We start from the raw sequence: 26,877 nt of genomic DNA on the forward strand, positions 1-26,877 counted from the left end.
GAGAACACCATGCTGTACAAGGTCAAAAGCCTTTGAGAGGTCTAATAAAACTAGTATAACCACATATTTGTCATTTAGTGCATGAAGAACATTGTCTTTAATACCTAACAAAGCAGTAGAAGTGCTGTGAAATTTACGAAACCCAGATTGTTCACATGGAAGTATGCCAGAGCTATCAATATATGAAATCATTTGCTGAAGCACTAACTTTTCAATTACCTTTGAAAGAACTGGCAATATACTTATCGGCCGAAGGTCAGAAGTTGATTTAATACAAGGCCTCTTTGGTAATGGCAGAATTTAATTAGTTTGCAGGGATCAGGGAATTTATCATTCGATAAGGAGTAGTTCAAAATATTAGTTAAGGGAGATGTGATAACAGGTAAAGCTATTTTAAGCATGTGTGGGGTTACTTCATCAAAGCCCGCTGCATTGGATTTAATGTTAAAAATTGCTCTTTTAACTTTATGTTCATGAACAGGTCTTAACATGAAAAGAGTTCCACAAGCAGTGTGTTTCAGTGAACTGTGCCGATTTACTTGTTTATCAATTGTATCGTCACTTGTTACTGAGATGTCGGAAATCTTAGCAAAATGACGATTTATGACATCAGGATAATTTAGTTCTTCAGGGAGGTTCAACGATGAACTTTTTCCACTTATTCCACTTTTTCCACCTATTAAGTAATGACGTCATACTCTAGGAGGTATTTTGTTCATAAAATCTACTGGAAACTTGTTGTTGTGAAGTAAAATAAAGCAGGAGGAATTGTTAGTCCAATCAAGGCTCTCAAGCTCGTTTCCTTCCTATAGTTGTAACACTGTTTTCATCACACCCACAGCAGCACTGGTGAAGAATGCCAATATCAGCAGAAGGCATGGAAAGTCGAAATGCACCCTAGACAAAAATGTCTGTAAGTACTCCTTGCTCTTGCTGCTTGCTATATCGATGATATTGAGGGAAAAATGTTAAGCGATCAAAGTTTTAGCACTGCAAGAGTTGGAGACGTCCAGCAATTTCCAATTTCGTAGGACTAATATGAGCTGAAATATTTAAAACAACCTAAACGCCTAAACTCGAAAAAACGCAAATTGGTGGCAGCCGCTGCGTCACCATGGGATGTTGCAAAACATATTTAATTGTAGTTTTGAAGTACCCTAATATAGGACAAACATTCATTTAAAAAAATTGATGAATTTTGAAGAGATCGAGCGGCAATTTTTCTTTTTCTCGATCACTCCATGGATTGACACTTAAACGACTCCAAAACTATAGATTCGACAAAACTATAGATTCGAAAGTGAAATAATAAAAGTCATGCCAGGCCCAAACCTCATCTATGTGACAAATTTGATCGAGATCGGTCTTGTGGTTCAAGAGTTATTAAGCCACAAACGTAGTGACTTTCATTTATATATATATATATATTGTAACGTGCTCTCGTTATAAATCGCAAACTCGTTCGTGGAGACTATAGCTATTTTAATATAGGCTAGGACACGTTTCACGTAAAAATTAAATTGGTCTATATACGTACCTTTAGTAATAATCATCAATGGTAAGACGACTCCAGAGTATAGAAAGTTGTTCAACAAACACAGGGCAACCATAAATTTAGGCAAAAGTATATTTGCGAAATAATAAGATATTTAAGTTCTTTTTACTAATAACTTTATAAACGTCTTCAAAATATATTCCAAAAAGAAGATACGAAAAGTTTCTCAATACACACATTTAACAAGAACTGTAGACTGTTCCATTTAAACAAGCACTTGGCATAATTCATAATCGAACATTAATGTTTTAAATGCTACAATAGTTCCGAAATAATTCACTTGTTACTTTTAATATTAATCTTTTTAGTCAGTAAAGGTGATTTCTTCAAAACATATGTATAATTCAAAAACAAACTCACCTTAATCATGTTACACCAATGCGATTGTAATATGTGCATTCATATACGCCATGATCGAAGACCACCGGCTAATCTTGGACAATAACTTCTCACGATAATATCACAATTAAATATAATACTTTTAATAAATAACGAACTGCAATTCACTTCAACTCCAAGAATAACTTCTTTCCTATATATTGCAAATGCAATGCTATTTTACTTTTTAGAGTTGCCCATCTAACTTTCGCAAACGATTTTATACACTTTTTCAACTTCTGGAATCCAACTCTCCACTTTAGTCATTTTAGTCTGAATGACCTTAACGTCACCCAGAGGGCTAGAGCAAGAACAAGTAGTTCCCAATATTGCCAGATATGGCGCTTTAAAATCGCATATCTGGTTGCATAACCGATTCAATAGAAATAGGAAAGAAAAAAATTCGGAACGTCAATACGGTACAATATATATATATATATATATATATATATATATATATATATATATATATATATATATAGAGAGAGAGAGAGAGAGAGAGAGAGAGAGAGAGAGAGAGAGAGAGAGAAAACATGTACACACTTCCTATACACAACAGATTCGGAGACATGGTACAGGAAAAAAATAATACGCCATTTTATTTTAAAGAACAAGTCCGTTAAACTGTATTCTATTCTCTGACAGGAGACATGCAAAAAAATCGATACAAAAGGCCCTCCCCCGAATAGTTTCAGAGAACGAACAATTTAAGTCAAATATTTCTCAAAATCTCATTTTATCTATACATTAAAAATATTTTAGAAAAATTTCCAGGTTGTATTGTACACCTAGACGATCAAGAGGCTATTAAGAAATTCAAACTCCCTTTCTTATTTGGGACTCAAATGTCGCAAAATCTCGTGTTATATACTCCGTAGGGTATACGGAGAACATTTATGCAAAATTTCAATCCTCTGCGATTAGTTTGGTTTGATCTCAGCTCGCGCCAGGTGAACTTCATGGTGAACAAACACAGCGTGCGGGGTTTTTCTCTGGGTTCTCCCGTTTCCTCCCATTGTCTTTATTCCACAAATTCATTCATTTCTCATCACCACCTTCTCCTTTAGACTAGCCGGCCCAACCATAGGACGTAAAACTTAAAGATGTCATTTAGTTTTTTTTTCTACGGTTGGTAGTATCAGAGATCTGGGGAACGAATAAAAGGTCAACCCATATTCCTCCACCCGCTCTTGTTAGTTGCACTTCGCAAAATTGTAGCTTATCACAAAATGGATCATTTGTCTAAAATTTGAAATTCTTAAGAACAACGGTTTGGAGTTCCGTTGATGAACGAGTTAATAGGCTTACTCCTTTGTATATAATGAGGTCCTATTTGATCTGGCGAATAACAGAAATAAATAAATAAATTTAAATCTCGGCGTCCTGTCTTAGGATTTGTGTTTCGTAAAAGCATTCACCTATCTACAGCCTAGAGTACAAGCAAAACATATATACAAAATGTCAAGGTTATATGCCTATTAGTTTCAGAGATGTGGGGGAACGGTAAAAGAAATCATCTAGGCACCCGAACCTCTTCGGATAAGTATTACGCAATTTCCTGTCTTACCTTGAGCCTAGGGAGCAGGAAAAACATATACAAATCTTCAAGGTTCTATATCTAATCCAAAGTAGTTTTGATGATTTGGCGAAAGGCCAAAGAATATTCACACTCCTTCAACCTCTCTTGTGACACAAATTTTGTAAAACCTTGCCTTAAATACAGTCTAATGTGCAGGGAAAACATTTACAAGATTTCAAAATTCTACACCTAATAGATTTGATGATCTGTAGAACGGCCAAACAATAATTCATCCCCAACTATACTTATGAGACAATAAGTGAATCAGTGAATATACTCTTTTTTATATGAGCAAGCCGAGATTAATAACAGAAAGGCCCAAGCAGTTTTAATCCTACTCGGCAGTTTCGACTCGTAACATTTACTCTCCACTTATATACATAGGTACAAGATTGGGAACTACTGGAGAAGCAATGCTTGTCTTTGGTTCTGGACTTCTTAAGACTTGTTACAGTTTTTTAATTTGACACCTGTGCTGTAAAGGAGTACTTTAACCTCATGACTGTAAGACCATGTCGGCTGTAAAAATGTTAATTGAATAAAAGTATGACAAAAGCCATGACGATTGAAACGAAGGGTTCGGTGTCTAGGAGGGGAGAAAATAGAACAGTTGACTAGTTCTCGATACCTGGGTAGTATTATTAGTGATGATATGAAGTGTAAAGGTGAAATAAAAGCAAGGATAGGAATGGCAAAAGAAGCCTTTAGGAGGAACAAAAGACTATTTTGTGGGACCTTGAATAAAGAGTTGAGAAAAAGACTGGTGCGGAGCAGAATGGAAATAATTAGCTGGTCGGACGGAAAACGAATGAAAGGGTGTCAGAAATGGTAAGAGAGAAAAGAACAATTTTAGATATTATTAAGAAGAGGAAAAGAAACTGATTGGGACATTAGGTAAGAAGGAACTGTATGATAAGGGACGTGCTAGAAGGTAGGTGGCAGGAAACAGAGGGAGAGGGCGAAGGAGGTTACAATTAATGAACGATATCATAACAGATAAATCGTACGTGAAGATGAAAAGGTTAGCGAGAGACGTGGAAGCTTTTCAGTTGCAGCAAATGACCTGCCAATAATGCAAGTGACTATGGCGATGTATTATCTTGTCATGTGGTAAAAATGTTCTTAGTTTACTCACTGATTACTAACTATATTTATGTCCTATAAATAAAATTTGTTTGATTGTTATCTGCACAGTTTTAAATTAAATAAAATTGAGGTTCATTCTATCCGCTATTTACATTAAAGTATTCTTTTCATTTTTTTAAAACGTTGATTGAAGTTGTAATAAAGGTCTTCGTAATTCTTGTTTTTGATTGTAAATCTTGTTTGATAGTCTTTTAGTAGCTTGTTATTCGTTTTTTCTTTCTTAGTTCTAGGCTTCCCTTCTTTTAAATTATTTCTGATAATATAGGATAGTATTTTTTCATTATTAGATTAAATTATTATATCATAATAATGAATTATAATAAAATTAGATGAATAATAATTTTTAAAAATGTGTCAAAGTAGTAAAAATCGCACAACACTGAAACCACACGAATAATAGCATTCAAAGTATTATATTTACCTCTCATCATATTTACACCTACAATTGGTGACGGGCTGTACACATCGAATTGTCTGCGCAATGCCCTCCACACACTCTTGACATAAGATGTTGGTTCCATTACTCCGAATCTGTAAAATATACAAATATTACTATTATGCCTGCGTAATAGACATTAAGGTAAGTTTAAATCTGTTTTTTTTTACATGTAGAAGAAATCTATTATCATTTCATAGCATACAGCAGTGATTTTATTTCAGACGTTTAAACAACAAATTAATATATACTGTGATAGTAGCAAATCTCAACCTATAGTTTGAAACCCACTAGTGAGTTCTGAGTAAACCTATGGAATTAGCTAGATTCTTGTATCACACTAAACTGTTTCAAATAGTTTAATAATGTTTAAAGGTAAGAGACGAGTATTTCCAAATGTCGTATGAATCATTAAGTATCTCATGTTACTCTTCACTACCTGGTTGGTTGTAGTGTTTTTGGGTTCATGAGAAAACGAAATTTGACACATTTTCATAATAAAGAAATAAACAATTACATGATTTTTTTTTAAATTTTACATCCGACGATTATGTCCTTTAAGATAAAGGAGGTGATTAATGAAAGCAATTGATTTTCAAATAATTGGTGAAATGAAAAGAAGAGAAGGAATGAGAAAGCCCTAATGAAACCCACAAATACTATCTTCATTACAATGTTTCATTGTCAAGGAGGATCGAACCAATGATCCCATGCACCAGATATGAGCGCTTTTTCATTGAGTCTCCGTGTCCCCTTTTAGAATATTAAGAGATGGTTAATCGAAACTGAGCACAATTTTCTACAATACCGTAGAAATTTTCGTTATTCTTTCTGGTTCTTTGAAGCTTAAGGGAGGATATCTGTTGAGAAATCCTACCATATTCGGTTGTTGCGAAATTTGTTACGGACCGTTTTCCGTTAGAGCCAGGAGTAAAAGTGAGAGGGAACGTTGTGGGACGTCGTAACCTCACTTCCAAAATATATCTATGGTATTCCCACCCCCGCTTCCTAAAAAACTACAATGGGCAAAAATAGGTATTGGGGAGGGCGTGACGTGAAGCGTCCCCTACTTTTTCAGATCCACTTTTACACCTGGTTACAGCTACATATTAAAATTACTAAAATTTAAGCCTTTATATACCAGAGTAACAATCTTTACTATATCTTAGTAAGATGGCAGACAGTTAAGTAGCAGAGTTTTATAATCACCTTTAATACATATTTTATACTTTTAAAACAATTGGATGCGATTGCAAAATATTTTGGGTCCTGATTGAGAATAGAGATCAACCCACTTATAAAATTTATAGAAAAAAATGTGATAATATTTTAAAATATCAGTGTATAAATAATCGTAATATATTTAAATACCTAAGAGATTCATATCTACGTACGTTGAAATAACTTAGTGAAAGTTTATCCTGTTAAGCACGGATTTCTCCATAAGATACAGTATACAAAATGAAATGAGGCGAACTTACATATCCGAAGGCAATGTGCTAACTCATGATGCACGATCATAGAAGTGTCCGAGAGTTAAGACATCCATATAGTGTGAAATTTCTGGAGAAATGTTGTAAACTGTTAACGTTTGCAACACTGCTTAAATGATATAATTCAGAGAACGTATTGTATGTAATTACAACTACCACATCTCCAATATTGTTGTAATATTATAGAAGCAAAGTAAATTAGAAATATTTTTTTAGAAACTTCCCACAAATACATCATTTTACTCAATATTTCAAATTTTACCATTTTTTTCATATCTCCCTAATGATTTGAGATGTTGAATTCCTGTAAATATCATTACGATTTTTTACTTTGGAAGCCATGTACATAATTCGAAGTGATTCTTATCTAAACATATTTTTCAAAATAAAATGAAATTTTTAATTCCTTGTATCTTTGTTTCTATTTACTCGAGATATGTTATATGATGACTGGAGTATTTGAGATTATAGTATTCTGTCTTACTTGCGTTATTATTGTTGTAAAACTCGACTAAATTTATTGTTTTTCAACGTTTGTGACAGTATACTGTCCTTAGTTTGGAACACTGCTTAATAAGTGTTCTATGGCATGTTTCCTTTTACATATTAATTTGAAATATGTAACAATCTGGCGTAATGCCATTAAAAAAAATATATAACTTGTTGTTGGTAGGCAACACTGTTAACCACGTCTTATCACAATGTATGTCAAACAATGCCCCGTTGCAGGTGACAGTGTGGTACAAAATTTTAGAGTTTTCAGTCCATTAGTTTAAAAATTACAAGGGTGTATCAAGAAAAATGGTCCGCCGTATATATATCTTAATATAGTCAATATTTGCTTTATTAATAATATCACCATTAAGGGGCAGTTACATTTTTATAAAAACCTTGTGTACGCCACTGATTTGAATAATTTTCATTGTACATTCTACTTTGACGTTTCGAATTTCCTTTAACGAAATAAATCATTTACTACACTACGAAAAATACAGATGCTACTTTTAGACACATTAAGATACTGTACACATTACAGACACTCTTTGAACACCTCTAGATGACACATATTCACCACTTGTAGATACTTCGTTGTCCAAGTATGTTCTAGATGTATGTAGAAAATATGAAAAATCTATAAGAAATGTGAATGATGTTATAACGATATCGTATCCAAGAATGAAAAGAAAACAGACCAAACGGAAGGAAGTCCTTGTTTACGGCCCTGTTCGATATTGAAAACAAATCATTCATTTCACTTGACTTTGCCCCACATAAATAGCAAGTATATGTAGAAACCCATGATGAAACTGCATTGCAGACTTTACCGTCTGCCATACAGAAAATTAGGTATAAAAATATCACTGTTACTTACATTTACCTACGTAGGTTTCAGTTTAGTGATTTGATCCTGTATTTTTCTTACATCTGCAGTTTCTTCTTCAGCTTTCTCCTTCGCAAAAACAAACTTTATAGGTCGGCAGTGCAGTGTTGACAAGGGCGTATGGTTGTTCCACAATATTTTGTTATCTTTTGCACGCAATTCTATGGGCATTATAGAAATCGAAAAGGCTTGAGTCAGTGTGATGCTCTTCGGAACACTTTTGTCTGTATTTGGTTTGTTCAGAACCATCGGTAAATTTCGGTAAATTTGCATGCATTAAAACTTCTTCCTGTACATCTACTAATCTGTTGATAATGTATTCTAACAGCAATTGTAAAACAACTTCTGCAGACACGTCTGTAACAAGTATTGCTGGCGGATAACATTTCTTTTTAGCATATTTTACCAGGTACAGCCTCGTCTTCAACATTTTGGCATAACATGTCTCAACATGCCTCAATAAGACATCAAATCTTGTCCAACTTGAATTCTGTACCCATATCTCAAATAGGGAATTTGAAGTGCCATTGTTTATTTAAAACCAAAATTCTTCAAGTGCGCAAATTTTTCGCAATAATGCTTTCCACTTTTCAAAAGTCTGAGTTCCCAGAAGTAACTTACATAAAATTTAACACTGTAATAATGCGAAATAATGTACTAAAACTCAAAGTTCTTTTTTACATTTGAATATAATTGTGTGTTTAATGCTTACAGTTTTCCGTACCTTTTTTCCACAACGACCAGAATGTTTTGAAACGAAACATTACAATTCAGAACAGACGTAATACAATCACCACTACAATCCCACTTTCTATTTGCTGTTACACAACTCGTGCGATCCACACTGGGCAAGCAAAATCACATCACCCATTTTTAACGCACACTGCGAAACCACTAAGCAGATGTTCTGACAAGTTCGGGCTTATCTATGGGCTAGGTTAGATGAAAGAATTGAAAAAAAAATGTTGTTTTGATAAACTGTGGTTATTTTATTATTGGAATAACTACAGTAGCATTTGTATGTATATTAAGCACTTGAAAAAATTGCTTTTGTCCTCCTAGATCATCAAAATGTCACACTGTGTGGTTCCTGACTTTTTTTTTTTTTTTTTTTACTTTTTTCATAAGGCAAATTTCAAAAATTTTTCACGCCTTTAATTTCCACGATATCAGATTGGAACTTCCCATACGGACTATGTGTACCTTTGGGTATTTTTCAAATTCACCTGAAATTCCTACATGAAATCGGGGACGGGCCCAAGGAGCGCAAGTGTTCCGAGAGGGTGATATTTTCAGAAAAAGATCCGGTTTTTCCCGATTTTTCCGGTTCAGGTATATGATATGGACAAGTGAGTGGTACCATTCAAGAGGGCTAATTATACGGGAGAATATAAGGTTTGAACCATGACTCTAGGCGAAATAGTAATGGTGCAGTAAATTATATATATATATATATATATATATATATATATATATATATATATATATATATATATATATATATATATATATATATATATATATATATATATATTTATGTGTGTGTGTGTGTGACTTTCAACAATGTTTTCCGCCCTTTGTTTACAAGATACAAGAATGCAATTTCGCACACGTATTATGTACGTAATAGCGTATTTTAAAAAAATTCATATTCCTACGTCATCCCAGGCATATGCCAGAGGGGCAAAGTGTTTTGGTGGGAATTTTAAAAAATGAGAGTTTTTCCCTAATTTTCCGGTTCAAGTGTATGATACGGACATGTGAGTGGTACTGTTGGAAAGAGCTCACTATACTGAGGGAAATGGCGTTTGAATTATGACTCTAGATCAAACAAAATAACACAGTACATCTTTCAAGTATATAGATAGATAGATAGATAGATAGATATATCTGTGTGTGTGTGTGTGTGTGTGTGTGTGTGTATGTGTGTATGTATGTTCCAGCTTAACTCTGGAACGCCTGGAGCAATTTTAATCAACTTGGAACATCCATTACTTAAGTCGGGAAAAGAGTATTGTCGGAGTATACCCCCTAACACATTTAGGTGTGGGTGAGAGTGGGAGACTTAAAAAAGATCAAAATTGACAGATATTCGTGTTGAATTCGGGCTGCATGCGGTGATTGGTGACAGTTTCTGCCCCAAAGTCCTAATTCAATCCCCTCTAATGAGTGACGAATAGGAGACATGACATAGAAAACTGATCGAATACGACTGATATTAGTATCGGATCCATAGTTTCCGGGGTCTCTGAGATGAAGAGTGAAACTTCCGAACCGTGTGCGTGGGTTTTCTCGGGTTCTCCCGTTTCCTCCCACTTTTTTCATTCCACCATTTCATTCATTACTCATTATCACCGTCTCCTTTAGCCTAACCGGCATAACCGTGGGACGTAAAACTCAAAGATTTCGTTTCATTTTTGAAACTTCCGAAGAGGAAGGGGAAGGGGAGGGAACATAGAAAATGACAAGAAACGACCGATTTTAGTGTCGAATCCGTATATTTTTGTGGTCGCTTAGATAAGTAGTGACACTCACGATGTCGAATAAATCCGATTAACAAATCGGAACAAGATTTGTTATCTGGATCTGTAAGATTAAATATATATATATGAATTTCATTTTTAGTATAATTTCCGCAACTGATTTCCTTAGTAGTTATTTACTGTTTTAGTACCAAAATCCGTTAAAATCATTTGTTTACATCCAACCCAATTTCGGTGCATATTTTTCATTTTGTTTCATTACCGGAAAAGGTTTCAACAACTATGAGGTAGCGTTGGTATAGAGCCAAGTACTCTCTAAAACTAATATTTTTGTGTACTTGTATAAAAGTAAAGTGTCACAAAAGACTAGTTAATAATAATAATAATAATAATAATAATAATAATAATAATAATAATAATAATAATAATAATAATAATAATAAACTTTCACACTCTATTTTCAACCCAAGTCGAGGTGACACCCATACACTTCCTTTTCAGTGTCGTACATTTCATCATCATCATAGGTATTCTGCCATTATTGGCAGTTCACTTACCACTAGAGATGCAAGGGCTCGAAAAAAACCGGCTTTTTTGGAAAAAACTCGGTTTTTTCTGCTTCGCTTTTTTGCTTGGGAAATTTTGGGCTTTTTTCAAAATTCTGCTTTAAATTGATAAACCAGATTTTGTTTCGCTTCTCTATAACACAAAAAGTCATTTAATTAGTGGTTGATGTCGATAATAATATAAAACCTCGAAAATAAACCATGAATTTCGAAAAGATATTTCAAACAGTTTTACTTCTCAACATATTTACATTATGAATTCCAAAGGATTAACTAATGTATATAATAAGATTTTTTTAACCTCCTACATACAAAAGTAAGCAGGGTTGACAAGAACGGTGGTTGTTTTTGAAAATGCCAAAACCCCGTTTTTTGGGGGGAGTTTAAACTATTTTTTTTTTTTTGTTTAAACCAGGCTTTTTTGGGCTTAAATATTTTGCTTAATGTATTTATATTACATATTGACAGAAATAAGTTTGTTTCGCCTTGACGTTATTATGCAACAATGGGGTTATGCTGAAAGAGGTCACATAAGCTTAAAGAAGTCCGGTCAGTAAATTTCTTAAATTGGGAAACTCCCGCCCTAGCCATCGGGAAAATCCCGTCATTACTCGAAATGTAAAACAATAACGGAAAAATCCTGTTATTGCTTTGCATGTAAAATTTAAAGGTCAACATATAAGCAGTACGCTAAAACTGAGGTATTAAATTACAAATTTAGTACATACATATCATTGAAAGTCCAATCTAAGCTAATGTTGGAAGCTACGTAGGCAATCGATAAATTTTGCCAATTTCTATCAATATATTTAAGTAACCTTGGCTTCTTTATAAAACAACAGGCATTCAGACATGCAGAAATACACAATTTGGTCTCGTTTCGTATGTTCAGGCTTAACATCGTTACGTAATACCGAGGTTATCAAGAAGAAAGTGACATCCGAACCACTACTTTGTTTACGCATGAAAGAAGGGTTGTGCTTCGACCGAGAATTGGACATGGGACACTTTGATTAAAACGTGAAAAGGAAATAAATCGAATGCAGATAGTTTGATGTGGGGAAACTCACCATGAAGTTCACACGATTCGCATTTTGCGTTCTTTTTATTTTCTTGGTTTAAACCAGTTGTTTATTTTTTTTTAAAAAAGAGAAAAACCAGCTGGTGGAAACCAGCCAACCCTAAAAGTAAATACTTATTTTAAAAAAATACACAAATAACTATCAAAATTCTGTGTAGTATTTTTCAAAATATTCCACACCCTCTTTTTGGAACAAAATAAAATTAAAATAAAACAAGAAAAATACTTAGATTGGTATGATACACTTAAAGGCTGCACATCTAGAGCTTTTGGTTTTGTATATTCTTGAAATTCTACAGTTTTATATAACCACCATCACGGTTTACTTAGTCCTCAAGTTTTCTGAATTTTTAACAAGAGGGATTCAACATATGAAGGGTGTGAGGGAAGAACATGGTAACCCACAATTTTACTATTTTAAGAAATTAGAGATTTTCTGCTGCACAATGCATTTTGAAAGTCGTAAAGCTAATTTTTCACATAAGACTATACATGAAGGATTAAACGAAGCGGTATGCGTTGCTGTCTATCTGGTGCTGCATAACTCAGCAATTGAAAATTTGTTAGTTATCATGTTCTTGGCTCACCCCCTTCATTTCATTATGGAACTCTCCTCACCCCATCACCACCCAAAAAAGAAAAAGGACTACGGAATATGTTTAACTTAAGATAAATACAACTGCACAACAAACATGACTGAGTGGAGCTTTTGCGCTTCTATCGGTAAGTCCGGGATTCAACTCAGCACTCGACCATTGTGACAAAGCTTTTCTTCATTCCATCTGTGAAGTAGAAATTGTGCGTGTACTGTAAGTTGGCCGATTTCCTTTCTTATTGTTTTTAAATCGTTATTATTACTAATTACCAGCAGTGACGGTTTTGCGAAGGTTAGGGAGGCGGTCTTTCGGACTGAAACCGGTTTCCGAAAATTATTTAATGTCTGAAACAAACGAAATATCTGTTAGTTATGCCTTTACTCATAAACTTTAAGCTCCCGTCAAATAAAAATTACGAATGTTTAGAAAAACTAAATATTAGTAAGAAAAAAACTCCCAAAATAATTTTCTAAATCCGCCACTGATTCTCAGTATAAAATGATCTTCAATGAGGTTGTATCCGAAAGATTATCGCTAAATATATAAACGAAACTAAATATTAGTTATGCCTGTACTCATAAACTTCAAGCTCCTCCCAAATAACATTAGGACATTTTAGGAAACGAAACAATCAGAGAAATCCCTCATAAAGTATTTTTCTAAATCCTCTACTGATTATCTGTATAAATTAGTATTCAAGGCTGTATCCGGAAAATTACTGCTAAATCGTTGCACAGCTACAGTATAACAGAAATGTGTAAGTACGGTTTGACAGATAAATTGAAAAACGTACGCTTTGACGGATATATAGAAAAACGTAAGTTTAACTTTTGCTCTAGAAGCTAGAGTACTAAGCTCTTAGAAATGAAACACGGATGACAAACTGAAATGAACCCGAGAAGAAAAAAATGTCGATAACTCAAAAGTTAAAATAAAATTAAATAGCCTCTAAAATTGCCCTCAAATACTACATTCTTCACGTTAGCTTTAATTCGTAAAACATCTGCTCCATCCATCTTGATGGTGAATTTTAGAGCGAAATATGGCATTTAGGTCATGGAATTATTATCTAACTATAGAATATACTATAAGAAAGCTATTTAGATAGAAAAATCATGAAAATGAAAAAAGACAAAATTTCCAAAATTCTCGTTTTTTTTTCCAAAAAAAGCCGGCTTTTTATGTAAAAAAAAAAACCATCGATTCAAAAAAGCTGGCTATTTTGCATCTCTTCTTACAACAATTGAGAAACTTCTATCCTCCACAGTTTTCCGCTAATCTCTTCATCTTCCAGTGTGAGTTTCCTGTTTTGATGCCGCCCATCAATTGTAGTCCCCTGCGTTCCTTCCCTCTCTTTCTTGCCACCATACCCTTTATCGTCACTGATGATACAACTACTTGTTAGCTAGTGTCTTAACCAGTTTCTCCTCCCCTTCTTAATAATATATTGAACTGTTCCTTTCTTTCCCACCATTTCTAACACTCTCTCTTTTGTTTTTCGTTCGACACAGCTAATTCTTTCTATTCTTTTCCACACCCACATTTCGAAAGCTTCGATGCGTTGTTAATATTTTTTGTATAATATCCATGTTTCTGCCTCAAACAGTACAATACACCACATGAAGCGTTTTAAGAGTCTTTTTCTCAACTTTTTATTGAAGGTCCGAGAAAACAGTATTTTCTTCCTCCTGAAGGCTTCTTCCTTCATTCCGACCCTTGCTTTTATTTCACGTTCGAACTTCATATCGTTTCCAAAAATACTACCCAGATATCGAAAGCTAGTCATCCGTTGTTTTTTCTCCCCTCCTATTTCTATATTTGACACCGACCGCTTTGTTCCAATCACCATGATCTTTCTCTTTCTAACATTTTATTTTCTTCCCATATTCTTCGCAGCCCTTCTTCAAGCTTTCGAACATCTTATTGATTTTATTTTCAGATTCTGCAACAAGATCAATATCATCTGCAAACCGTATACACCTAATCACTCTACCTCCCTAAACCGAAAGACGGTTTGGCCGGTAATATCCTTTGCTTCGTACCAATATCACGTATTTTATTTTAACCATGCGCTTTTGATCATGATTAGGAAGTAAAAGATAAAAGATAATTTGAAAATACTCACTGAACGATCCTGTAAATCGTGGAATACAGAATATGTGCTACTTCCAATTAAAGATACTCAGAGCACGTTGTTGGTGCAATAGACGTTGCACAATACAAGGAAAACGTTCGATTGATTAAGCAGCATATAAGGAAGAAAAATGCATACGTACATATTGCATACGTGGAAGGAAAAATATACGTGTCCTTCATTCATTGGGTGAATTTCTAGTATTGATTCGAACTATAGAAATTACACGTATCTGTGTTACTCGTAGCCCGCAATTGCTGGGATTTCGCTTTTTTGTTAAATTTGTTCTTGGAGTTGATACTCCGACTCTTTATAATAAAGAAAATTGAGCAAGTCTCCTTTCACATTATATCCTGAGATTTGTAGTCGCTAACTCTCTCGCCTTTGGTGTGAAAGTTTCCTGAGTGAGGATTTTCCTCATTTACATTAGCCAAATGCCGGAACGGTGCCTATTATGCATCTCCCAAACCACCTCCTTCTTTTCCTCTTCCCCGGATAGAGACTGGTAATGCTGAAAGTAAGTATAAGTAAATAATATATCTTGAGATTCAGCTTATGTTAATATTATTGAGATTTCCACTAATTACATGCTCTTCTTTAACATAATAATACTTCAATTGTGTTTTAAAATTTTACAACCATTACTAATTTCCTGACGTCAAGCAAAGATGAAATGTTGCATCCGTACGTACATTGGATGATTATAATATTCTACTGTAACTTTTATATATGTCTACTTATTTCGATGTTGGACATTTTTTCTTTTTTGATTATAATGATCAATATCAGCCTGTTCGTACGCAACCACCTTTACTCTTATGTAAAGCGAGGTTATCTAGTACACAGACTTAGCATTCACAAGTTTGACCAAAATTTCAGATTTTCATGAATTTCAACGAACTTAAATAGTTGGTTATTGAATTCCCTACGACTGTGTGAGTATGTGTGTGTGTGTCTGCTCTTTGCTATTTTTTTTTCAATTTTGAGCCCTCCAAGCTGTGAGCCCTACAAGTGAGCCAATGAAGTGATGGCATTTCTTGCGTCACTCTTACTCTTCCCGAGATACGGGCCAAAAATAGTTCTGATATCAGGAGATGTAAGGAGCCATATCTCGGAAACCGTACGTCATAGAGAAATGATATTGGTGTTGATCAATTCCTAAGAGGACGGTGAACATTTTGGTATCAAATAGTAACCGATGGCCACTGGCCAACTGCCCACCCTTCCCAGATATTGGCTTTAAAAAGATCTGATTTCGGGAGATTTAAGGAGCCATATCTCGGGAACCGTAAATCATAGTGAGATCATATTGGTGTTGGTCAATACCTAAGAGGACGGTGAACATTTTGATATCAAATAGTAACCGGTGGCCACTGGCCAACTGCCCACCCTTCCCAGATATTGGCTTTAAAAAGATCTGATTTCGGGAGATTTAAGGAGCCATATCTCGGGAACCGTAAATCATAGTGAGATTTTATTGGTGTTGGTCAATACCTAAGAGGACGGTGAACATTTTGATATCAAATAGTAACCGGTGGCCACTGGCCAACTGCCCACCCTTCCCAGATATTGGCTTTAAAAAGATCTGATTTCGGGAGATTTAAGGAGCCATATCTCGGGAACCGTAAATCATAGTGAGATCATATTGATGTTGGTCAATACCTAAGAGGACGGTGAACATTTTGATATCAAATAGTAACCGGTGGCCACTGGCCAACTGCCCACCCTTCCCAGATATTGGCTTTAAAAAGATCTGATTGCGGGAGATTTAAGGAGCCATATTTCGGGAACCGTAAATCATAGTGAGATCATATTGGTGTTGGTCAATACCTAAGAGAATGGTGAAAATTTTGATATCAAATAGTAACCGGTGGCCACTGGCCAACTGCACACAATCCCAGATATTGGCTTTAAAAAGATCTGATTTCGGGAGATTTAAGGAGCCATATCTCGGGAACCGTAAATCATAGTGAGATCATATTGGTGTTGGTCAATACCTAAGAGAATGGTGAAAAATTTGATATCAAATAGTAACCGGTGGCCACTGGCCAACTGCCCACCCTTCCCAGATATTGGTTTTAAAAAGATCTGATTTCGGGAGATTTAAGGAGCCATATCTCGGGAACCGTAAATCATAGTGAGATCATATTGGTGTTGGTCAATACCTAAGAGGACGGTGAACATTTTGGTATCAAATAGTAACCGGTGGCCACTGGTCAACTGGCTACCGTTCCCCAGATATTGGCCAAAAAGTTCGGAATTCGGGAGATTGAAAGAGCCATAAGTCTCTGCAACCATACGTCTCTCAGGAACCTTACGTCATAGCGAGATGTGGTTTTGCAAGTTTTTCAATTCTTCAATATAGAAACCTCCATTTGGAGCATGTGTCTTCGTAAAAAAACATATCGTAGAACGTTAACAGAACTCGTAAACAAACCATGTGAGAAATATTTAGTACTGAAGGAAATTATAAATGGATAAATATATTACAAGAATTGCTTATTGAGTATAATAATAAAATACATAGAACAATTGGTATAAAAGTTGTAGAAATCCGCAGAAGATATTCTTTTTAAGTTTATTCTGGCAATGTCCTTGGAGTATTCCCAAGTAGTTCATTATATGTTTGAGAAATAAAACATTTTTAAAATCATGCTTTCAAAGATGAAACAATATTAAAGAAATCGTACTGACAAGTTAAAAGAAATGAAACAAAAATATTAAAAATACCGATTTTCTTATAAAAACAACACAAAAAAGAAAGAGAAAACAAGTTCTTCCAGAAAGTTAAAATAATTCTGTTTTCAAGAAATTATTATTTTTAAAGAATAAAACTATATATGTATGCTTATAAAAAACATGGTGTGCACTCTAATATACCATCACTTCATGTATATGAGAATTGAAGAATTTCAAAGTTATTTCCCCATCAGAAACCTGCCACCTACAGTTGGACAATTTGTTCATGCCGACCAAATGTCGCGGTCGGATTGCCGGCGCCGGACACTTGCGTCTTGCCGCGCGATTTTCGACCACGACGAGCAAAAACAGAGTTGTTGACCAAAAGGAAACTAAGAGAGTTAGAAGGTAATTTGTTGCTTTAAAATACGAATTAGGGCTTATATTTCCCTCGTATAAAGGTTTCTCGAAACAGTCGGCAGACAGTCGAACGACGACTACAAAAGAACACTGCCGGCAATTTCTTGAAAAATGACGTTGGCGAAAGTTTCAATATCACGTACCAGCGGCAACGAGTTGAATTTTGGAAAATGAATAAAGTTTGTATCTTCTTTAAAGATGAAGTAAAAATTGAAACTAGGTCCGAAGGTTTTCTTGTGGATGGACACTAATTACAGTAAATATGCCTTGTGAAAACTTAGTCGGCATGCAGCGGACGGAACGACTGCGACAAATGATGGTTGTAAAGACGTCGAAACGCTGACGGCGTGCGACGACAAAAAGGTAAATGTATGGAAAGAAATGTAGTAAAAGGACTGCACGTAAAGGTATATGAGAAGTAAATTTTTAAAATTAAATTACAAGTACGAGAGAATCCTTTACAAACATTTTGGAAGAAGACACCGAAACGCTGGATGCGTGCCAACAAGTAAAGGGGCCGAAAGAAAGTCGGTAAACAGCGCAAAGATGCTCGGACAGGCGCCAAAACGCTTGCGATTCGCCGACTAATAAGGTAACTCTTGTACTATAGAACCTCCAAGCGGAACAATACACACAGAGCCCAAAAATGGGTCCAAATGCACGCCTTCAAATTTGGACATACTTTAACGTGTACAAATGAATTGCATTCTAATGGTGAACATAAGGAAATATGTCGATTTTTTTGAAATTACGGATATGTCCGTCATGAATGTAAAAATTTGAGCAACTATAGCATGTAAAAATGATCTACTGCCTTGTTCTCATTAGTTTTGACGGAATAGTATGTTATAGTTTGATGATTAGGGCAATGTTTGAGTTGATGTACTTGTGTGTCAAAAATTTATACACTTACATGGAAACGTGGAGGGGTTGTTGTATGCAACTTGTTATCAGTGTTACCAATGTAGAACTTTTGTCGATTAATCTAGACATTTTTAAAGCTATTTTCAGAAAAAACAAATGATTAATTTATTATTGTTGGAATATGAATTTAGAACCTTTTAAATGTTGTCTAGAGACTAAAAAAGTACATGTTTAGCGACAACTTTGATCACGATATTGGCAATAGTGCATGTCAATGTTTGTTTTGGATCCAAACAGACATACATTCGATACATAAATGTGCAGGTACGTGATGGAAACAAAATGTTACTATACTGACATGTTTGCTATATTACTCTGATAGGCTCGCTAATATTACCATAGATTAATTAATCTATTACATTGTGATGCGTAATATGCATAGCCCATTCGGCTATTGTTGGCTTTGGAAGGCCAACTTTTTCACTTACTTTTTTGGATATTCTATTCACATTTGGTCCTTTCGTGGCTTTACACGTTAAATTAGGTTAGGTTAGGTTTATAACATTTAATTAAAAGAGCAGGGGATGTTCTAGGACACAGGACCCCCTTTATAAAACTAATGAAATATATTTTACTTGCGTTATTTTCGTTCCTTTTCGTTCGTTGTTCTTTTCTTCCATTTCTTGGACTTTTCTTTATCGTTGAAAATTTTTGTTACCGAAATTGAGAACAATCAACTTCAGACAGAATAGTTCACAACCATGGTTTATTTACTTAAAAACTGGCTTCTTTCTGATTAATGATTAATTTACATAGTATTGCAGAGCAAGCGTTAGCAAGTGAAGGCAGGTTAGAGGCTCGCAGGGCACGTTGTTTTCTGTCTTTATTGCAGCTATTTCCCCGCGTAGCGTAGTCACTAAAGCGCTCGCCTTCAGGTGCTAGTCGTCCCGGGTTAAGTTTTAGAGCATTTAAAAGATTTAAATTTAGAGTTAAGCTTTGGTTGATTTTTGTTAGTTTATTTTCATTTTTTATATTCTGTTCAGTTTTGTTGTTAATTTCCCTTGTTGTTTTTCCAGCACCTTCCCTTCTAATTCCTTTTCCTTTCCCTTTCTTCCTTTATTTTTTCATTTTTTTAAATAAAGAAAAATATACAACTATGAACCATTCGCAATGATGATAATTCGTCGGTTTTTCAATGTTCAAGGTGACCGACTGAGAATATACGCGGCTGAGCGAATGAATAAAAAAATGGTCCCGGGTTCGATCTCCAGTGGGGCCAATTGGTCGAGAAAGTGTAAAAAGCTTTTTCAAGTCTCCATTCGGAATGAGGTGTTCCAGGGATTTCCTCACACCAGGCAATTGCTGGGGTATTATCTAACTTATAGGTCGCACGCCGCTTCCTTCCTTTCTCCGGATAGTATGCTCGCCGAGGAACGTCATCCGTTATACCTCACGGACTAAATGGCCACTGATGGCTAAAGCCCAGAATCCCTTTATTACACCTAAATGGAAATTGGAACCTGTGTTCTAGAACCTTTGACCAGACAGTATTGCCGAGCGAGCGTTAGCGAGTAAAGGACGGTTAGAGCCCTGCAGGGCATATTCACTATAGAGGCTATTGTTTAGCTCTGGGGCCAGCTATTTTGCCTACTTTTTACGTATGTTTGATTAATTTTATATTGTTTCATAGTTGTATGCGTTAAATTACATCACCATCATTTAATTCAGACAGTATTGCCGAGTGAGCATTAGCGACTGAAGGCCAGTTAGAGTCCCGCATGACACATTCCCTATAGAAACTACTGTTTAGCTTTCGAAGCTAGCTTTTTCTGCCTATTTTTTACACATATTTGATTGACTTTCGATTGTTTCATGGTTTTATTCGTTAAATTACGTCACCAAAATTTCATTCAGACAGTACTCCGGAGCAAGCGTTAGCGAGTGAAGGCTGGTTAAGTTCCTGTACAGCACTCGGTCGTTTCATTGTTTTATACGTTAAATTACGTCACCAACATTTATTTTAGACAATACTGCCGAGAGAGCGTTAGTCAGTCTAGGCGGACTAGAGCCCTGCACGGCACTCGGTCGTTTCATGGTTTTATACGTTACATTACGTCACACCAAAATTTAAGTCAGACAGTATTGCAAAGGGACGTTAGCGAGTGAAGGCGGGTTAGAGCTTCGCTGGGCACGGTTACCATATAGGCTATTGTCTAGCTTTGTGGGGACAGCTTTTTCATCTAATTTTGCTATATTGGGGCCGCGGTGGCTCACTGATAAAGTTTTAACTTCTGGTTCATGGGGTCCGGGTTCAAATCTTGCTCCTGCCAAGTGGATTTTGTGGTGGACAAACACAGTGAGTGTGGGTTTCCATGGGGTTCTCCCGTTTCCTCCCACTATGTTCATTCCACCATTTCATTCATTTCTCATAATCATCGTCTCCTTTAGCCTACCCTTCATAACGTTGGACGTAAAGCTCAAAAATTTCATTTCTTTTTTTGCCGTGTCATATTTACATTTGGACGTTTTATGGTTTTATACATTAAATTAGATTGTGTTTGGTTAATAACATTTAATTTAGTCAGTTTTCCCGTGCGAGCGTTAACGAGTGAAGAAAGGTTAGAGCCCCACAGGGCACTTTGTATTCTCTCTTCGTTAACAGCTTTTTACCTACTTTTAGGAATATTCTATTAGCTTTGGGAAGCCAGCTTTCTTACCTGCTTTTTGCGATATTCTAGTCATGGTTTTCATTCATGGTTTTATACGTTAAATTAGGTTAGGTTAGGTTAATAACATTTGAGACAGTTTGCCGAGCGAGAGTTAGCGAGTGAAGGCGGCTTAGAACCCCGCAAGGCACGTTGTTATATGTAGATTGTATTGAAAGGTGTTGAAATACATTCGACAAGTTTTCCTAAATGTAATAAAAATGGGTCAAATTCTAAAGCTGGTCGTCCATTTCTAGCAGAATTTTTAAAATTTACAGAGAAGAAATGAATAATGTTGTGTGCTTGAATAATGTATAATGAATAAATGTGAAATGAATAATGTGAAATGAATAATGTTGCTTGTTTGCGTGCTTGATAATGTATAAGGAGAGTGAAAGTTGTCTTTATTTTCTTATATAAGCGTTTCTGAACATGGAAGTATTTGCAAGCGGCGGGATCTACTTGGCGCAAGGTTACTGAAGGTTAGGATTGAGCATCAGTTTTGTAAACATGGCTGCAGGAATACAGACACGCAGCCCTATATACGAGGTATCAACACTTTGTGAAACAATAAGGTGATAAAAAATAATATCTATTAAAAGAAAGTCAAAATCATGGCTACAGTCAAGTCAAAGTTACAGTTTTCAATGTGACGGTACGAAACATAACATGGCGGCAAGGTTCTAGAACATAGGTCTTTCTTCCTATTTAGCTGTAGTAAAGACAGAAAACAGCGTTCCCTGCGGAACTCTAACCTCCCTTCACTCGCTAATGCTCGCTCGGCAGTAGTGTGTGAACTAAATATTAAACTTTGGTATAGAAAGGAACCAATTATTATGCTTTTAGCCAATAACTGGGAGGACGATCAAATTCAGAATAAATGTATAAAAATAATTGAGAGAAACTTCTGAAGAACAGTAGCTGCTTGGTCGTAGACTATACTATACTATTTGCACTTTTGAAGATTTTTTAACTCTTTTAAATTATGGCTTTATTCACGTATTTTGTAGACTTTCAATCAATCATCTATTGGGTCAAGACTATTTATCGTAGGATCATGGTTCATACCCCGTTTTGTTTCTAGTAATGCAATGTTTCCAACTGGGTTCGTAAAATTTCCTGAAAGGTCAGCAAATGTGGGACATTTCCGCTCAAAGTGGGGAAAAAGGGATTTTATTTTTAAAAATTCCCTTTCATCATGAATATCTCCCCTTTGGTATAGGTTACGATCCTGCGAATGCTACTAAAACAAACTGTTTCTTATTGTGAAAAGAGTGAGATACAAGGAGTGGCCCTGGGATGAACAGTCTTTAAGCTACAGCAGAGTTACATATTTTCCCTTGATATTACCTTTTTAGTGAATTTCTATACTATCACCATCATCATCAAAACTGTTCATTGTGAGAACATGAATTGTACTTTGTTTTCTTTGCCATGAACCAGTATTTCAAACGGCACCACTTGCATGTCTCTATCATGTACCATATTGCAGAAAAGTTTGCAAAAGATGGGAATTGTTGTCGAAAATATCTTTTTCCCCAATTTTTCTTATCCCTCTGGCAGGCCCTGTGTCAACCCACAGAGCCCCAAAAATCTCAAACATACTACATACTATGCGTAATAACTGTTTGAAATAAGAGAGGAAAAAATATTGCCCCATGTGGAAATAGTATCAGCTTTCCCGTATGTGAGCAATGGATAACCCATTTTTATATAAAAATTTCCTGACTCATCCCTAATTATCGTAGAGACATGACTGATACATCGTTTTGTTTGGCCAAAACCAGTCTTTCAAACGGTACCACTCGCACGTCACTAGCATGTACCATAGTGGAGAAAATTTGCGAAAAAAGGAAATTTTTGTCCCGGTTTTGGGCCCCCCTACTATGGTACATGCTAGAGACATATCAGTGGTTCAGTTTGAAAGACTGGTTCATGCCAAAGAAAACGAGGTACGTATCATGACTTTAGAATAAATATAGCTTAGTAGCAAGGCTGGTTCCTTTCAGTACCAAAAGCACAATACTGATTCCAGATAGTATTGCTGAGCGAGAGATAGCGAGTGAATACAGATTAGTAGGGCCGCAGGGCACGTTGTTTTCCATATTTTACAAGTCAATGTAGAGAGTGGTCAGTGTTCTTGAAACCTACCTAACGTACCACTAGTGACCACGTATCATAGGTTGGTTTGTGTTAGCTATTGTGGATACACGCGCAAACGAGGATTGTTGAAAACTAATGCTTTCACAATTCAGAGATTATATATATTGTTGTAGTCATTTCCTTTTTACATTGAGGTTTACATTTGAGTTCCACGATGCAGATTCACTTTTGTACAGAAACACAAACCAATCAATTTCGTCATTGTACATATAAGTTTGCTACATATTTTAGCTAAAGAATGTGTGATCTTTAATAGTAGATATGTCAAAGTGTAATGTCACATTTTCTACTTTAACCCTTTTAGGTTCTAGGTAAATTACATACTTTCAGTCAAGCGGATGCAGCATCATCTCTTTTTACCGTACGATCATGGTTCATACCTCGTTTTTTCACAATAGAGCAGCCCTTTGGCCCGCACCTCCCTGTGTTGACTCAGAGATGTGCAAAAATTTTATAAATACTACTCGGTGGTGTGAAACCATCACGTAACGTGTTCTACAATGCCTCTATCCTTGGGAAAAAAGAAACCAGAAGTAAAAACTTTATTGGTAATTTTTAGTCGGCTAATGAAGACACTACTTCAGTACCTAAAAATAGGTACAAGAAATTAGTTAAGGGTTAAACGTAAACATCCTCCAGAAGAGGGTAATATGTGTTTAAATAGGATTTATCTATGAGGTAGAATGTTAATTTATTCGCAAACAAGGTATTTATTCGCGGTATTAAACACGAATAAATAAGATTTATTTTTGTAAATAAGTTCTCCTTGTTTTTATTCCTATATTCCTTATTAGTTGTCTTGATGCCTTGAATTTTCAGAAAAATTAATTATTGAGGCGGCTATTTAAATGAAGAACAATGTAAACCATTTGTTGACAGTTTTGCATTGCTGAGCAAGGATTTCAGCTGTAATTTCTGTAGTGTTCTGTAATATGTTTATTTATGTTAAGAAAGAGTAGCTGTGAATGCTGAAACTAACAAGGGTTGTGGCTAAAATTGCACACTTTTTAGTATTACTTTAGGATATTGCAGGTCTAGTTAAGGCATTGATAGTTGCGAACTACTTATTTGCATTCTAGTTGCGAAAGTATTTTTTCTCCTTGTTCTTCAGAATAATATAATGTCCTTGCGGTTCAACTATAACCCAGTTGTCCATAAAACAATGCAAGCATTCTTTAGCGACTCTTATGGAAATATTCTAGAATCTCCACATTTGGTACTTTATGAATAAATCAGTTAAGGCACCGAAATGTCACCAAAATTAAACACAAAACTTCAAATGTTGATTCACTCACGTAAGCTTATTATGCGCCTTTCTGGGTGTTTGCCGACTGCTCGAAAGGACCTCTTTTTGATGTCGGCTTCCCGATTCTCCCACAGTTGGCGTCGACCTCTTGCAGCCGTCGAAAAGTGGCCCTTTGCCCACTGGAAATAAACCGTTCAGGAAGGCAAATTTTTCACCAGCTTTTACAGTAGCTTTGCGTAAGTCTACCTCCGTGCTGTGATTTCTCGGCAAGGGCACAATTGCTACTTCCGAAAGTATATAATACTTGCATGTCTCATTCAATTTCCAAAAAAGCAAAAACGAAGAAATTTTACACTGGGACACACATACACACAAAACAATGCAAGTACTTGCATCAAGAACTTGCAAGGGTGCTCCTTGTCGAGAAATCATAGCATGGGGGAAGACTTAGGCAACAGAAATGTAAAAGGTGATGAAAATTTTGCCTTCCTGAAGGGTTGATTTCCAGTCGGCAATGGGCCACTTTCGTCGGCGGCAAGAGGACGGATGCCGCCTGTGGGAGAATCGGGAAGCCAACATCGAAAAGAGGTCCTTTCAAGCAGTCAGCAAACACCCGGAAAAAACGCATAAAATACGCCGGCGCCGTCTCTGGAAAGTAGCCTTTCCAAGCAGTTGGCAAACAACAGAAAAGGTGCATAAAATGCATCGGAGCTGCCGTCGAATAGTTACCTGGCGAACAGTCGGCAAACAGCCGAAAATGAGCATTAAATGTGCCGGCGCCGCCTTCGAAAAGAGGCCTTGCAGAGCAGTCGGCAAACAACCGTAAAGATGCAGTAAATACGCCGGCGCGGCCGTCGAAAAGAGACCGGCATAAGGGGTCGGCAGAGGGTCGGAAAGAGGCCTTTTCGATTGTTTTACCGTCGCCGACTGTTTTGCCGAACAGTCGGCAAAGGGCATTTTATTTACGATTTTCTACCGGCTTGCCGAATCGGCAACATTGAATAAGTAGACTGTCAGGCCACCACGAACGGGTACCGGATGCCTCTTTCCGACCGCGACTTCCTGATGGGGACGAAGGTCAATATCGAAACCGGAAGTTGTAGTAAATTTCTACCTCTTCCGGTTTTAGTAGAAAGTTAAGGGTGGAAATGAAACATGATTTTTTGGAGGTTTCATCGATTACCGGAAACCGCTTCTCGGTATCTATTACTTTTTCTACTCTACAGTGATCAACTTTAAAACGGAAAGTGATTAATTTATCTACTTCCGGTTTGGATAAAAGATAAGAAATAAAGTTGTCATCTATTCTTATAACGCTCAATCGATATAAAAATAATACTTCTTGCTATCTCATCGTTTTTGCTTTGTGATCAATACTGAAATTGGAACTTATTGTGCATTTCTACTACTTCCAATTAGTGATATAATCAAGACGAGACGAGACTGTCTACAGTCTCGGTCTGCCAATAGTGGTCTGGGTTGCAGTCTTGTCTCGTGGCGAAAGTCATCGTGTGGTTATAAATCTTGTCTGGATCAACAGACACTTGTAGCGATCTCAGTCTCGGTCTCGAGGATCAAGGCTTGATCTCGTTTCTATCTTGTCTCGATAGTCTTGACATAATTTGTGTAAAATAAAAACATGAAATTTTTAAGTTTTACGTCCCACGGTTATGCAGGCTAGGCTAAAGGAGATTACGATAATGAGAAATGAATGAAAATGGTGGAATGAAAAAAGTGGAAGGAGACGGGAGAACCTCGAGAAAACTCACGCACACGGTGTTTGCCCACCACAGAGTTAACTTGGGCGAGCTGAGGTCGAACCAGGAATCTCATGCACCAGATGAGAACGCTCTACAACTGAGCGACTCCGACCCCTTGTGTAAAATTAAAAATTTATAAATATCTTAGAGGCTGTTCTTTTCACATTTTAGTTTTAATATCTCTTGACTCTAGACTTATCATAGGGAGCGGA

The 26,877-nt window shown here is 36.0% G+C and overlaps 1 protein-coding gene across 1 annotated transcript in view; it reads right to left on the minus strand.

Moving 5' to 3' along the window:
- LOC145668363 (uncharacterized) overlaps positions 1 to 26,877 on the minus strand; it is a 127,902-nt gene that overhangs the window by 22,525 nt on the left and 78,500 nt on the right. Inside the window, exon 4 of the mRNA XM_081736140.1 lies at positions 5,080 to 5,189. Within this exon, the coding sequence (XP_081592266.1) occupies positions 5,080 to 5,189 (110 nt within the window). The remainder of the gene's footprint in view (positions 1 to 5,079; positions 5,190 to 26,877) is intronic.

The sequence above is a fragment of the Thermobia domestica genome, chromosome 1 (assembly GCF_964235325.1).
Source record: "Thermobia domestica chromosome 1, izTheDome1.hap1.1, whole genome shotgun sequence".
Classification (NCBI taxonomy): Eukaryota; Metazoa; Arthropoda; class Insecta; order Zygentoma; family Lepismatidae; genus Thermobia; species Thermobia domestica.